The sequence below is a fragment of the Spinacia oleracea genome, chromosome 3 (assembly GCF_020520425.1).
Source record: "Spinacia oleracea cultivar Varoflay chromosome 3, BTI_SOV_V1, whole genome shotgun sequence".
Lineage (NCBI taxonomy): Eukaryota > Viridiplantae > Streptophyta > Magnoliopsida > Caryophyllales > Amaranthaceae > Spinacia > Spinacia oleracea.
In genome coordinates this window covers 145,816,112-145,831,412 of record NC_079489.1, presented here as the reverse complement: position 1 = coordinate 145,831,412, position 15,301 = coordinate 145,816,112, and the positions used below count along the sequence as shown (strand labels likewise).

At 37.0% G+C, this 15,301-nt stretch overlaps 3 protein-coding genes across 4 annotated transcripts; 1 reads left to right on the top strand and 2 right to left on the bottom strand.

Annotated features, from left to right (window-relative positions):
- The first annotated feature begins 183 nt into the window (after positions 1 to 183).
- On the top strand, positions 184 to 4,541 carry LOC110779166 (uncharacterized). Its single transcript, XM_021983700.2, has 3 exons — positions 184 to 735; positions 2,970 to 3,076; positions 3,569 to 4,541. The coding sequence occupies exons 1-3, from the start codon at positions 298 to 300 to the stop codon at positions 4,302 to 4,304; spliced, it is 1,281 nt and encodes a 426-aa protein (XP_021839392.1). The 5' UTR covers positions 184 to 297; the 3' UTR covers positions 4,305 to 4,541.
- Positions 4,542 to 4,600: 59 nt separating this feature from the next.
- On the bottom strand, positions 4,601 to 7,452 carry LOC110779164 (cytochrome P450 81Q32-like). The gene is made up of 2 exons (XM_021983695.2): positions 6,102 to 7,452; positions 4,601 to 5,230 (listed from the first exon to the last, which is right to left on the bottom strand). The coding sequence occupies exons 1-2, from the start codon at positions 6,981 to 6,983 to the stop codon at positions 4,601 to 4,603; spliced, it is 1,512 nt and encodes a 503-aa protein (XP_021839387.1). The 5' UTR covers positions 6,984 to 7,452.
- Positions 7,453 to 8,307: 855 nt separating this feature from the next.
- LOC110779165 (protein DETOXIFICATION 19) lies at positions 8,308 to 13,451 on the bottom strand. 2 transcript variants are annotated; one of them, XM_021983697.2, is made up of 8 exons: positions 13,303 to 13,451; positions 11,763 to 12,090; positions 10,453 to 10,997; positions 10,110 to 10,196; positions 9,770 to 9,826; positions 9,431 to 9,669; positions 8,844 to 8,962; positions 8,308 to 8,746 (listed from the first exon to the last, which is right to left on the bottom strand). In XM_021983697.2, exons 2-8 carry the CDS (start codon positions 11,976 to 11,978, stop codon positions 8,621 to 8,623), a joined length of 1,389 nt encoding a protein of 462 aa, XP_021839389.1. In that variant the 5' UTR covers positions 11,979 to 12,090; positions 13,303 to 13,451; the 3' UTR covers positions 8,308 to 8,620. The 2 variants fall into 2 exon arrangements, with proteins under 2 accessions (XP_021839389.1, XP_021839391.1); XM_021983699.2 differs by having other exon boundaries at positions 11,763 to 12,087; positions 13,303 to 13,445.
- Positions 13,452 to 15,301: the final 1,850 nt, after the last annotated feature.

The window sequence follows — 15,301 nt, the reverse complement described above, 5'->3', positions numbered from 1 at the left end:
ACAATGGCAGGGGGTACAGCCAAGTTGGCTGTACCTGGGTATTTTACCCAAAACGACGCTGCGCGTCGTTTTGGGCAGGGGGTACAGCCATCTTGGCTGTACCTGGGTATAGCAATTAGGGATATGAGAATACTGGGCTTAAAAACACACAAGAGTAATTGTATAAGTCACCAAAAAGGTCCAAAATACACGAAAGCAAATTAAAACAAAATTAAAATAAAATTAAAAAACAAAAAATCCTTGTCCTCAGTAAACTGTTGTTCCCAAAAACCTGAAACCGCCGGGAATGAGTTGCTGATGAGATTCCCCCTCCTCCGCCGCAACTACCATCACCCCCAACTGCCAAAACTGTCATTCATGGCTTCTAACACTACTCAAGACCCAAGACCACCACCGCCGCCGCCGTCCCAAGAAGAAAACCTTGACGACCTCATCTGTTCGTCCGGCACAACACTTCCTGAAGGGAGAGAAGAGAAGGCGAATGAAAACGGAAACACTTTGGGTCAGCCAAATGGGTACTTAAGCGGGGAGGCCCGAATAGAGAGGGCTTGGGCCCACTGGAAGAAATTAGGTCGGCCTAAATTGATAGTTGCTCCCATGGTGGATTGTTCTGAGCTTCCTTTTAGGATGCTTTGTCGCAAGTATGGTGCACAGGGTGCTTATACGCCAATGTTGCATTCTAGAATCTTCTCTGAGACTGAGAAGTATCGCTCTGCTGAGTTCACCACCTGCCAGGTTTTTCTTCCTCCATCCTTACTAAAATTAGGGTTTTAATGAATTGTTGAAAGTCTTTCTTACTTGATTTAATGCTATTTATGAATTAGGGCTTTACTTGTTTCATTGCGTAATTGAAGTAGTTTAATTTACCATCGAAGCATTTGTTGTTGTTTGCAAATTTGTTCAATTTTTGATTTGCTGCCTGATTGAAATTATTCAACTCCACACGAGTGCTAGCTGTCCGAAGGAAAGGGGGATTTGTTTTTTCGGGTGATTCGGGGAAGAATTAGTTCTTTTCGATGTAAAAGACTACTTGAAAGTTGAATAATAGGTGAATTATAGAACGACATCCAAAGTATAATTGGTAGGGTTGAGCAAAAGCTTTGCTAGTTTGCTCAATGGTTTTGAGGATGATTTAGAAAGTTAAGCAAGGAATTATTTTTAAGAAATGATGGGGAACATTAAATGGGCCTGCCTTGCTTGTTGTAAACTATGTGACTTTGAGCACTTACGGCACGTTTGGTAGCCGGTAATAAACGGTGGGTATGGGAACAAATCTAAGTATCATCTGGCAAGAAAATAACATCATGATGTCCATGTTAATGAAATTTTGTTTCAAACTTGGTGTTTTTCTTCATAAATTTACATCCTTACCTAATACCACTCCCCAAATGGTAATGGATGGTAATGGAACTTTATAAAAAAAAAGAGATAATTTTGAGTGAATTAGCATTACCATGGGAATGGATATTGATTTTCCTTGCAAATTTACAAACAAATCCCATTGACACCATTTATGGCCGGCTACGGGTCGTTAGGGGTCTCATTGATTTGCCTTCGGTACTCGGCTGGTATGCGGTGTTTATTTGGATTAGCAGCTGATATTTGGTTTATATGTTGCTTAACTAGGAATATCAACCGGCAAGGCGCCTAAGTTTTGAGAAATTTGAGATATATACCACTGAACCCCCCCCCCCCCTGGTTTGACCTACAAGCAAATGCCAGAATCTAGCGCGTAGTACCATTATTTGGTTTGATAATTAATTCTTCGTGCCTTAACTGGCGTTGCTTCCTTGGTCTATTTCAAATTTCATAAAAGAATTATGATTTCTAAGGTAGGATCTAACCAAGTACACTTTCAGAGAGAAAACTTTTGGTCGAGTTTGTACTTGTTTTACTGACATATTGCTGTATCAGTGATGTAATGTAGTATGCATGAACTTTGCTTGTGTTGATTCGTTTCACTTCTTCTATTTGTCGTCTGGTTTATAAGATCATCATTGTGTCGCAATAGTACGTCTCCATGATTTTATTTTGCTAGGAGGTAGCTTTATATACTTCTATTTTGCTGGTCATGTCCTTGATGTAGGCAGAAAAGCTTCGATCACCTTAAGAATTTGGACAATTGTTTTTGGATTTTTCGGATGAAACCACCTTTTAAAGTTACCACTTTTGAAATAACCACCTTTTAAGTTCTTTTTTTAAATAACCACCTTAAACTTTCGCCACTCAATTTTAACTTCCGTCAAAACTGCCGTTAGTGGGGCCCACATCCAACGATTCTTTTAACTTTCCCTCCTTTCTTCCTCCAATTCACCTGTTCCTCCATTAACAAACCTTGCTCATTTTTTTTCTCTCCAAATTCTCCCAATTTAATCAATTTCTCTTCCAATTTTCCAAGTAATTTTAATTAACTAACAAATTATAAAGTGGTAAAAAATAATTTTTGATTTTTTTGGGTGGTAAAAAACAATTTATCCTAAGAATTTTAGAATTACATAGTAGTTGATATAGACAGAAAACACCATATGCCATCCTTAGTACCTTCTAAATAGGTTTCCTTTCACTTAAATTACTATCTATATTTGCAAACAACTACCGGATCATCGACCTCCCATCTTAAACACTTTCACAGTCATAGACTAGTAAACTTTATGTTTCTTTCATGAAGTATCAAAGGGATTACATGAGTCCTTGTTTTCAAATGTCAGTTTCATTGTAGTAGTTGATATAGACAGAAAACACCATATGCCATCCTTAGTACCTTTCTAAATAGGTTTCCTTTCACTTAAATTACTATCTATATTTGCTAACAACTACCGGATCATCGACCTCCCATCTTAAACACTTTCACAGTCATAGACTAGTAAACTTTATGTTTCTTTCATGAAATATCAAAGGGATTACATGAGTCCTTGTTTTCAAATGTCAGTTTCATTCTTTAGCTGATGTGCATTTGGGAATACGTACAGGAGGACCGGCCGTTGTTTGTCCAGTTCTGTGCAAATGATCCAGATGTTTTACTTGAAGCAGCTCGAATGGTGGAACCATTTTGTGACTACGTTGATATCAATTTGGGGTATGAATTGTTGACTGACCATTGCTGAGTTTATTTAGATCTGAAGGAATAATTGTTTTGTGTCTTGTACGGTTGTATCTACACATCCGTCAGTTGGTTAGAGCGTATTTTTGTTTTTGTTTTTTATAATTTTTTTAGTCCTTTTTAAGTACTAGTTTGTTTCCAACTACTCCGTATATTGCATTATGCGGTTGATAAGTGCCATCACAATTTGGTAACATTAATAGTTCCACTTTGAAGAATTTAGTAATGAGACTTAACATGTACTCCCTCCGTCCTTAAAAGATTGCTCCATACCATTTTTTTCACGTTATTAAGATAGAATGCTAAATGAAAGCATGTGGGTTGGTAGTTTTGTCTTTTTGCTAATTTAAATGGTATGGGGCATACTAAAGGGACGGACTGAAAAGGAAATTGGGGCAATCTTTTAGGGACAGAGGGAGTATTAGTGTTATTTCCTTGATGTAACATCATTATGTGATCTGTATGCAGCTGTCCTCAGCGTATTGCTCGAAGAGGTAATTATGGAGCCTTTTTGATGGAGAAGCTCCCTATTGTTAAATCTTTAGTGGAAAAACTGGCTCAAAACCTCGAGGTACCCGTTTCTTGCAAAATCAGAATCTTCCCAAATCTACAAGATACAATTAACTATGCAAAAATGTTGGAGGAAGCCGGGTGCTCTCTTCTAGCTGTTCATGGCCGAACTAGAGATCAGAAGGACCAAAGGAAAATTCGGGCCGACTGGAGTGCTATTAGGGAGGTTAAAAATGCAGTCAGGATTCCAGTTCTTGCAAATGGGAACATTAGACACATAGATGATGTTCACAGCTGTTTGGAGGCAACTGGTGCAGAAGGGGTACTCTCAGCTGATGCTCTCCTTGAAAACCCAGCCCTCTTTGCTGGGTTTCGGACCCCTGAATGGGTAGATGAAGGTGAAGAAAGTTGTAAAGACGGAAATATAGACCAAGCAGATCTGCTAGTTGAATATTTAAGACTTTGTGAAAAGTACCCCGTGCCATGGAGAATTGTTCGGGCCCACGTCCACAAGATGCTCGGGGAGTGGTTTCGGTTGCAACCGGAAGTGAGAGAAGATCTAAATGCACAATCGACACTTACATTTGAGTTCCTCTATGGCTTGGTGGATCGGCTTAGAGAGCAAGGTGTTAAGATTCCGCTTTATTTGAAGGACAGTACTAATACCGTAACACGTGATCCAAATTCATCATAAAATTCAAGGTGCGTATTTATTTTTTAAAGAGTATACTATTCATCTTCATCATACAATGTGGCCTAGGAAGAAGAACACGGAGCCTCCATTGTTTTTTGTGTAACATTAGTTTACAACAGTCAGTACTGGGAACACATATTCACCCGATAAGATTTTCTTGCATTGCTTGATGTATCTAACCAAAACATTGATTTCCTACTTGCAAATGTATAATCATATGAGATTGTTTTTGTTTAAGATTCCAGCAAACTATACATGCATTCATAATTCATAGTATTTCATATCATTCCATCATATTATGAAATTTGTGTGATGAGGTGGACCATGGTTTTATTAGGCAGGCAGTTGGCCCGAAGGGGTTTTGCTTTGGGCATACTAAGCCCATTCTTGACATTCATGTCAACTAACTCATGACCCGGTCTTTTCCACTCAAAACACTGTAGTAGTGACCCCAACGTAAGCCCAACCATCCGCATAGCCATGCCCTCTCCAGGGCAAGCTCTCCTTCCTAACCCAAAAGGCATGAATTTATACTTTATCTGCTCGTCATCCTTCTCCACCCCTTCAAACCTCTCGGGCCTGAACTCTTCAGGCTCGGCCCAGTAGTCTGGGCTGTTATGAATAGCCCAAACATTCACCAATAGCATAGTGCCACGTGGAATTGTATATCCCCCGACCACACACATCTTTGATGACTCGTGAGGGACTAGAAGTGGAGCTGCAGGGTATAACCTTAGAGTCTCGTATACAATGCAACGTAAATAAGGTAAATAGCTCAAATCTGATTCTTCAATAAGTCGATCATATCCTACTTGTGAAGCAATCTCATGTTGTGCTTTCTTGAGAATCAGTGGGTTGTTGAGCATTAGTGATAACGCCCACTCGATAGTCCCTGCTGAAGTGTCCGTTCCCGCCAATAGCAATACCTAATTCACCATCAAAATGCTTTTAATTAGCCTTAGTTTAGTTTGGAAGGTGGATTAAGCACCTTTTTTAAAGGGAGCAATAAGATAGATTAGATGTGCTAAATGGACCTATACTTTAAAAAACTTTAGTCATGAGATGATTGCCAAAGTCCTAGAGTTTTGTCAGCTGTTTAAGATATTGCTCAATTTTTAGCGTTTTTATCTTTTAGTTTTATATGTTGCCTGTAGGCTGTAGCTATATTCTCTTTGTTGATAATGCAAGGCTTACGGCTGAGGAAGCAGAGCTACCGGCCCGAGGCTAATCATCATCATGTGGGCTCCGTTTTATTCGACTTATTTTATCTAAACTTATATTTTCCGAACTTGTCTGAACTTATCTGAACTTGTTTATCTGAAAAAAAAACTTGTTTGTGAAAATGTCTGAAAAAAACTCATCTTATTTAAACTTATCTAATCTTATATGAACTTATTTTGTCTTGAAATAAGTTAAAATAAGTAGAACACAACAGAGCCTGAATGTGACATTTGGATCTAATTCATTACTTATTGAAGTGAAATTTTGCTCTAATTTAAAAGCAGGATAGGCAGTCATTTGTATGTCATCTTTTTATTTTTATTTTATAGATATGTCTGCATTATTTTTTTCTTATGATACCCTGTTTCCCTTTCTTCATAGAAGCTCTTAGAAATAATGTGAAAAATCGCAGAAACTTCGTAGTTTTAGAAGTTAGTTTAACAAGCCTAGTTTTACACTCGTAGTTTCCGGGACCCGGTGTCGGGATCTCCCAAAATTTTGGCCAAATTCGGAGATTCCGGGATCATTTCAGAAAAGCGAACATGAGAGAAAAGAGAAAGCAGGAAGGGAACTAACTTGTAGAAGGCCTTTGATCATTTCATCACTGTAAAACTCAGGCTCCGACTTCTGCAATGACCACAAAACCTGAATTAATGTCTTCTTCAACCCATTCGATTTTGAACTAAAAGATAGTTTGTTTTTCTCTAGCAAATCATCCAGAAACTTCTCCTTCTCTTCAACCAAACCCCTGAATTTCTCCTTCAATCTCCACTTCACCCCAAAAAACCTCAACCATGGAAACACATCAACAATGGTGGAACTCCCTTCAACCCTCATTATCTCCTCCACTACCGCCCTAAACCTCTTCGCTTCCTCTCCTTTATACCCTTCCTTTGCCAAAACCCTCATCATTACTTTCTGAGTCATCCCAAACAGAGCCTCCCCGATTTCCACTGTTCCATTTTCTCTCTCCGATTCTTGACTGATCCCTCTAACCAGGGACTTCACCTCCTCTGATCGTATTCCCGAGGAGAGTTGCAGTGAAGGGAGAGAGAATATATGGACGGTGGAGATTCGCCGTAGATTTCGCCATAGATTTCCGTAGGGTGCCCATATTAGAGTTTTGCAATTATACCCGAATATATCACCGGTTAGAAGGCGGGGGCGGTTGGCAAAAACGACGTCGTTTTGACGCAGGCACTCATCGGCCGCCAATGGTGAGCTGACGTGGAGTACCCGTCGTTGTCCAAAGTAGAGGAGAGTAACCGGGCCCACCCTATCAGAGGTTTTTGATAAAGTTCGATGTAGTGGGTCTTTGAGGTGGTGGAGGTGGCCGAGAATGGGGAACGAAAACGGGCTAGGTGGGAGGTTTCGGAATTTACGCACCACATGTCCGATGAAATGGGAGGCCGCCATTAAAATGGTAATGGAGAGTATTATGAGGAAAATGGTCATCATGTTTTGTGGATTGTGGAAGAAAATGGAGATTAGTGGTGATGTTTTTAGAATTTAGTGTTTCTTGTTTAGGTGTAAGTCGTAAGTGGAGGATGATGTAGCTAGAAAGTCTTCAAATCTTCAATGGCCGTGGGTGCAAGTCGGCAAATTAGGAGAGCTTTTAGTCTTGTTTAATCGATAATTTGTAGTTTACAATGTTAAATTTCTTGATTTGGTTTGAGTTTCTTATTATTGTGTGGAACCTGTTGAAGTTTAAACTATTGCGAGTTGCATTCACTATATTATACACGGATAGTACAATGAGTTGAACCGGTAGTGGCTTGATTTATGGAAGATTGTTGGGGTTTTCTATGTTGTGCGTATGGGTGTTAACTCGAAGCTTGTGAGCTCAGGCTCGGCTCGAGCTCAAAGCTCGTCTAGCCTGGGAAATTGGGCTCGAGTTCGAAACATTAAATCTGAGCTCAATTCGGCTCGAAGCCCGATAGACTCGTTCGAGGTTGATTATCAAGATTCAAATGTTTAATTAAAAACATGTTTATCAAATTTACCAGGTTTTATATGTTCAAACTAAAAATCTGGTACGTATTAAAAATTAATGATGCAAAAAAATATTTATATAACATACATGCAATTAAAAAGAGTCCGAACTTGTTCACGAGCTTTAGAGCCAAGTCATTGATCGCTCAGACTTGGCTCGTTAAGATCTCGAGTCGAGCCTGCTCGAGGCGAGAGTTAAGTTAACCGAGCTTTGTCGAGCTGAGCATCGAGTAGTTTGGTGAACAAACTCGACTTGTTAACACCCCCAGTTGTGCCCCTATGTTATTGAATTTTCTAAGTTGTACCCGTTATTTTGAAAAGTTATACGTGGTACCCCTCAGATGCAATTATTTTATGCACCATAGCCTTTTTCTCAACTCGATGTTTAGTAATAGTATTAGTTGGTTAGTACTACTCCATTTCATAAAGTTCTTTACAATTACTATTTGCATGGATTCTAATGCAATATTTAAATACTAATATATCCAATTCGTCATTCATCATTACCCCATTGCGAAGAGGTATTAATATATCCAATTTATATGTGAAAAAATTATAAAAAGTTGATATTCTGAAAAATACATAACATGACCAATCTAAGATCTTACATGTAACGTTTTGATGTACATAATAGTGAGAAATTACGGTCAAAGTTTCCATAATCTGGACACATATTCCAAAGCGTAAAGAACTTTCAGAAACGAAAATAGTATTGATTATTATATCTCCTCTATTGCCACATGATGGGAGTAGAGTGCTATGATGGTGTATTTTCGAGCCGCCATACCAATACTAAGATTAACTTTTTTAACTTCCATCATATTGGATCATTATATACAGTATTGTTTGTTCAATTGATAAAGTTGAGGGGTATACATGAAACTTTTTAAAACATTGGGTACAATAATTCCAAAATTGTTTCCTCATCTTCTCATTTTGGAAGAATACTTTTCTTTTCAATCCTGAAAACATACATTCTTTTGTCAAGGCATTTCCCCCACAAGGCCACAACGGCAACAGTCAGTAGGTTAAGCTCAAGCTCGAGCTTGGCTTATCTAGGTTAAGCTCGCAACAACCCAAAAGAAGCTCAAATATCAAGCATTTTATGGAATCGAATTTTCGTTGCCATTAGAAGAAACCTCAAGTGCTTTCCATTTATGGAGTCGGGTAATCAGAAAGAGCGAACTAGATTGAATGACGAGGCCGCAGATTAAGCCAATCCAAAGACCCTAAACCACAAGTTTGTGACAAAAAGAACAAGAAGAGGAACCATTGTTAGGAAATATTCAATGTGGTAAACCATAACCATGAAGATTGTGTTATTACCTTGGCATACAAATGAAGCTTGAAGGCAACTATACATGCAATGGGCATACCAATGAGATAAAATGTTCCCAAATTTACGAACATTGCTAAATGCTGCCAACCACATCCCCTGCATACCCCTGTTTCATGCCAAAAAAATCAGCAAAAAAATGATGAATAAACAAGGGAGTTAAAGCTTTGGTTGGTTTGGCTTAAAACGTTTTCAGTGAAAAATGTATGAAAAATCAATTTTTTTAAGGAGAAGCACAATTTCAAGCTAGCCCTCGTTCGTTTGATTCCTTGCAAGAAAATTCAAAGAAAGAGAAAAATGGAAAAAGATGGATGAAAAGTGATGAGAAGAAGGAAAAGGGAGGTAAGGATGAGAAATAGAAAATTGGTTTCCCTTTCTTTCAAATGGAAAAAAAAATGAAAAAGGTCTTTTCACATTTGCGGGAGTTATGAAAAATTGTTTTCCATTCCCCTGTCAAAACAAACAACATAAAATGATTGAAAATGAGGAAATCGTTTTCTGTGAAAAGGTTTAACGTCAAACCAAACACTCCCTACGAGGAAAAAATGACACTGGAATAATTTGATAATTACAAGACCTGATAATATGCCTTGAATCGAGTCCAAGAATATTGAAATACAGAGTAGAGGAGTCATAGAAGCAAATGCTTTGATTATACTAGCATCTCCACTGAAGAAGCCTGCCCAAATATCATGCCCCAAACCTAAAGCAAGAATAACAACAGCTGCTAGGAGAATTGACAACTTTAATGTTACACACATTGCAACCTTTGCTTGATTCACTTGTCCAGCTCCGAGTTCATTTGAAACTCTTGTACTATATCATCACAAGTTTTTAACGTTTAAGGATTGTGATCAAAGAAAATAAACCTTGACAAAATAAAGATCATGTATTTATGCTGCCATAATAATAATACCTTGCTGCAGCACTCAAGCCGTAAGTAACCATATAAGCAATTGTTTCTGTATTTACGCTGTTAATTAAGAGGAAGGTGCGTGATTAGCGTATTTATCAAATGTATTGTTTGGTTGACTGTAGAAAGTAAAGTTCTTGGAAATGAGATTTTCCCATGTATTGACATTTTTTACTCCTAGGAAGTAAGAAATGTTATGAAGTTCAACTTACCTAAGGGGACTAGGTAACAACGTCACAATATTCCACTTCTTAGGAAGTTACACTTTTCATGTCAACCAAACAACACCAAAGATTCTTTCGCAAAAAAGTCGAGAAAAAGAGAAGAAAGGAATTGATCCTACCAGATTGCAATGAGAGAAGTAGTTGTTTTGGAATTTGGCATGAGACCAGCCAATAACACCAAAATTTCAAATGCCCAGAACTCCAAACTGAGGAAAAACAAGCACTAAGTAAGGGTCTATTTTTATTCACCTGATTTTCACTTATTTTACTTGAACTTAAATGGAATTATCTGAACTTATTTGAGTTATAACTTACATTTGGGTAACTCTTATTTTTCCTGAACTTATCTTATCTGAATTTATTTTTTCTAAAATAAAGTGAACGGAACAGAGCTTTCCAATAGAATAAGACATTAAAAATGATAGTGTCAAGTTGTGGCAAAACTAAAGGAAATGTACTTACCAAACCATAGCAGCAGAAGGCAATGCCAACTTCAAGTTGGCAAAGACATGAAGGAATGATTCCTTTGATAACCCTTTCCATGTATGCTCGAATTTTTTCGAGCAACTCACGTAAATCATCAAAAGTATAACCGATAACCAAAACGTGAGTGAAGTAGCCAATGCCGCGCCTTTATAACCAAAGGTCGTGAAATGAACCAGCAAATAGTTAAGGCCACAATGCAAGAGCAATGGAACAAGTGAGAATATAACTAAGGGAAAAACAACAGACTGTGTTTGGAGGAATCTTAATATGTTTTGTAAAAGGCCAAATGCAAAAATTCCTGGTATTAGAAATCTAATGTAAAGTGCTGCTTCTTTTGAAATATCTGGGTTTTGATGGAGTAAGTTTAAAATAGGTTCTGTAAACCACCATAATACGGATATTAAAACAGAGAACACGAATGAAATTAAGCATGATGCTTGGAGATAAATCCCTAGCATTTTGTGCATGTTTGCACCAAACCCCTGCCCACATAATGTCTCAAGTGCACCACTCAGCCCAACCTACAATGACAAAAGTTGACAAATTGTAACTAGGGAAGGTATAAGTAGTCTGTAGTAAAAGACTATAAGAGGGCATTTGGTTCGCATAGTGGTTGGTATGAGTTTGAAATCAGGAATGAAACTGCGATGGTATGGTGTTGGAACTTGATTACTAATACTATATGTTTGGCTATATCTGAGAATGAATATTTTGCTTTTATTTGATAACTAGAAGTTTGATATGAGCCATACTCATCTCCCCCGCTGGGTTTCTAACGTACCTTGTGAGTTTGAGGTATAAATTTAGGAAATAAAGTTTTCTAAACCAAACAAAAGGTATAAATTTTGTCACTTCATCTCATGCCAACAATCCGCGAACCAAACACCCTTAAGATTACATGATAAAGATGTACTACCTCAATTTCAAAATGATATTTATACTTTTCGTTTTAGTCCGTTTCGTAATGTTATTTACACTTTGCTTTATTCAATTATTGGACATGGAAAATTACTATCTTACCCTACAATTTTTATAACTTTCGACTCACTTTTTCTTACTTTATTTATTGTTTTATTACATCTAATCACCTTTTTACCTATCTACCATACTTTATCGACATTTTATTATATCCACTCAGTCAGTCACCTTTTTACACACTTTTCCTACTTGGTGTTAATATATGTGCAAATAGTAACCGTAAAAATCATTTTGAAACGGAGGTAATACATAATAGAGCCCTAATAAGTATTAAGTTAGTTGAATGGAATAAAAGAGAGGAAACTGACCATGAAAGCAAAACCAGTGACAATAGCCCAAGAATTGGCAAGAGTAGAGCCAGCTAGTTGTAGTTGGCCAAGATGACCGGCGAACATAACTGAGACCATTGAAATTAGATTGTAGAAGACATTGGTCATTATCATTGGCAGTGAGAACAATATTTGCTCCTTGGCTTCCTTCACATTCACAACCTTCTCCAACCATTTCCTTCCATTTCCTCTCATCCGGCCGCCCTTCTTATGCTAAAGCCGCTTTGACTAGTGATCCGCCGGGATTGTAATGCTAGTGGACAGCGTGCTTAGAGCTTGGAAATAAACAACGCGTGACACCACACTACTGATAGCACATAACAACAACTTAACTATTATCATATAGAGACCATGTTAATGTGAAATCATTCTATATATAACCAGAATAAGATAGATAGATAGATAGATAGATAGATAGATAGACAGATGTCTGGTTGGTAGCATCTCCATCTTACACTTCAAGTGGACTAGAGCTAGGTGCACTAGATAGATGTCGGATTGGGAGCACCTCCATCTTACACTTCAAGTGGAAGAGAGGTAGGTGTACCGAAAGGATTGTTTTTTATTTTTTCTATTTTTTCTCATTTGCATTTGGAGAGTATGATTTTGAAATCACCAAATGAGCCCAAAAAGTCTACTTTTGATGTACACCTTACTCCAGATACATGTGAATGCAATAAAGAAGTTACGAGATACTCCCTCCGTCCCTTAATACTTGCACCGCTTTTCTTTTCGGGCCGTCCCTTAATACTTGCACTGCTTCTATAAATGAAAATCTTTACCAATATTATATTATTTCTCACACTTACCTACTACCCCACCTACACCTCTATTCCCTACAAAAAATCATTTAAAAAATGCGAGTATTAAGGGACGGAGGGAGTACATGTGAATGCAATAAAGAAGTTACGGAGTATGATAATTAACGTACGAAGGTTTTTCAACGGCTACAATAAAATTGTAGTCATAATAAGTCTGTTCATATTAACCGTCAAATTCCAATGAATAATCTCAACCATTCTTAGGTTTTGCTCCTGAAAATTAAAAATTATACTTATTAAACCTCCCCTCGTCAAATGTGAATCTGATATTCTATTTCTGATCATCCTACAAATTAATTGTGGATGTAAAGATAATCATGTCTGTATTAATAAAGAAAACCTCATTCAATTTCCCCTCTTCAATAAAGAAAACCTTCCAAGATTCAATTGATTGTTGGTGAACTCTATGAATGACCAAAATTAAATATTAAAATATACAGTATGGATTGGAAATGATTACCATGGCTACAATTTTAATGTAACTATTATATAATTATCCATTAACATAATATAGGGCATAGTATGAATTGATTGTTTCGTTCTTTTAACATTATTTCCGAAAATCGTTCTATAATAATAATAATGAGCAGAAACAAGTAAACCACTTTATATATACTACTGTTTCCACACAAAAACTTTACATATAAAAAGACGTAATGTGGAAAAAAATATACATACAGGAAAATTAAAATAATTACCACAAATGTATCGGGAATCGAGCAACGAGGTCGATGTAGAGATGAAGGGAAATGATTGGTTTTCTGATTGCAACTGAGTATTGAGATGATATACTTGGTTAGTTGGTTGGAGGAGTTACTTTTATTTCGTTTGCTGATGAAGATCACACAACCTACTTGATAGATTGGGCCACATGAACCCAAAAAAAAAGGGCCCAACATTAACGGTGGAGAAGGAAAAATTAAAGTGTTGTTAAACGTGGAATATTAATTTTTTTAACACAACATAAAATGAACATTGCACTTGGACTTGTTCGGTATCACTGTCAGTTTCTAGTTTTTGGGGTTTTTTTGATTTTAAAAGTTATGTGATTTAGATTGAATCATGAACTTAAAAAATAGTCATACTTATAATAATCATATTGATTTTGAAAACTGACAACAAAAAACTGAAAACTAATTAGGAGAGCTTTTAGTCTTGTTTAATCGATAATTTGCAGTTTACAATGTTAAATTTCTTTTGAGTTTCTTATTATTGTGTGGAACCTGTGGAAGTTTAAACTATTGCGAGTTGCATTCACTTTATACACGGCTAGTACAATGAGTTGAACCGGTAGTTGGTTGCTTGATTTATGGAAGATTGTTGGGTTTTTCTATGTTGTGCCTAGGGGTGTTAACTCGAAGCTCGTGAGCTCAGGGTTGGCTCGAGCTCGAGCTCAAAGCTCGTCTAGTCTGGGAAATTGGGTTTGATCTCGATTCGGCTCGAAACTTGATAGGCGCGTTCGAAGTTGATTATCAAATATTTAATTAAAAAAATATGTTTTTCAATTTTCCAGGTTTTATATGTTAAAAATAAATATCTATTAAAAATTAATTGATGCGTTATAAAAAATAAATGTATTAAAAAGAATTCGGCCTTGTTTACGAGCTTTCGAGCCAAGTCATTGATAGCTCAGGCTTGACTCGTTAAGATCTCGAGTCGAGCCTGTCGAGGCGAGACTTGACCGAGTTTGTCGAGTTGAGCATCAAGTAGTTGGTGAGCAGGCTCGACTTGTTAACATCCCTAGTTGCGCCCCTCTTTTATTGAGTTTTCTAAGTTGTACCCATTATTTTGAAAAGTAATACGTCGTATTCCACAGATGCAATTATTTTATGCACCATAACCTTTCTCTCAACTTTGATGTTTAGTAATTGTATTAGTTAGTTAGTATTGGTGTATTTTCGAGCCGCCATACCGGTACTAAGATTAACTTTTTTAACATTTCATCATATTGGATCATTATATAGAGGAATTTTTGGATAAAACCACCTTTTAAAGTTCAACTTTTTGAAATAACCACCTTATATGTTATTTTTTTAAAAAACCACCTTAAACTTCCAAAGTTTAAGAAATCACCACCTTCTGTTAACTTCCGTCAAATGTTCCGTTAACATCTGAATGTTTGGCCATTGGATGTGGGCCCCACTGACGGAATATTTGACGGAAGTTAACAGAAGGTGGTGATTTCTTAAACTTTGGAAGTTTAAGGTGGTTTTTTTTTTAAAAAAAACATATAAGGTGGTTATTTCAAAAAGTTGAACTTTAAAAGGTGATTTTATCCAAAAAATCCTTATATAGAATACTGTTTTTTCAATTGATGTAGTTGAGAGGTATACATGAAACTTTAAAACAATGGGTGCAACTTAGAAAAAACAATAATACAAAAATTGTTTCTTCATCTTCTCATTTTGGTGAATACTTTTCTTTCCAATCCTACTTTGCATACCTTCTTTTGTCAATGCATTTCTCCCACAACGGCAACAGTCAGTAGAGTTAGCTGAGCTCAAGCTTGGCTTATCTAGGTTAAGCTCGCAACAACTCAAAAGAAGCTCAAATATGAAATATCAAGCATTTTATTTTTATGGAACTGAATTTTCATTGCTAATAGGAGAAACCTCAAGTGTTGTCCATTTATGGAGTCGTGTAATCAGAAAGAGCGAACTAGATTGAATGGCGAGGCCGCAGATTAATAAGCCAACC

Bases quoted from the DNA above. Each gene is read 5' to 3' on its own strand.
- LOC110779166 (XM_021983700.2), top strand. From the start codon at position 298: ATGAGATTCCCCCTCCTCCGCCGCAACTACCATCACCCCCAACTGCCA. The intron at 736-2,969 runs GTTTTTCTTCCT...GAATACGTACAG, and splicing joins CTGAGTTCACCACCTGCCAG to GAGGACCGGCCGTTGTTTGT. The intron at 3,077-3,568 runs GTATGAATTGTT...ATCTGTATGCAG, and splicing joins TACGTTGATATCAATTTGGG to CTGTCCTCAGCGTATTGCTC.
- LOC110779164 (XM_021983695.2), bottom strand. From the start codon at position 6,983: ATGATGACCATTTTCCTCATAATACTCTCCATTACCATTTTAATGGCG. The intron at 5,231-6,101 runs GTTAGTTCCCTT...ATGGTGAATTAG, and splicing joins TGATCAAAGGCCTTCTACAA to GTATTGCTATTGGCGGGAAC.
- LOC110779165 (XM_021983697.2), bottom strand. From the start codon at position 11,978: ATGAGAGGAAATGGAAGGAAATGGTTGGAGAAGGTTGTGAATGTGAAG. The intron at 10,197-10,452 runs GTAAGTACATTT...GTTTTTCCTCAG, and splicing joins CCTTCTGCTGCTATGGTTTG to TTTGGAGTTCTGGGCATTTG. The intron at 9,670-9,769 runs GTATTATTATTA...GTGATGATATAG, and splicing joins GGCTTGAGTGCTGCAGCAAG to TACAAGAGTTTCAAATGAAC.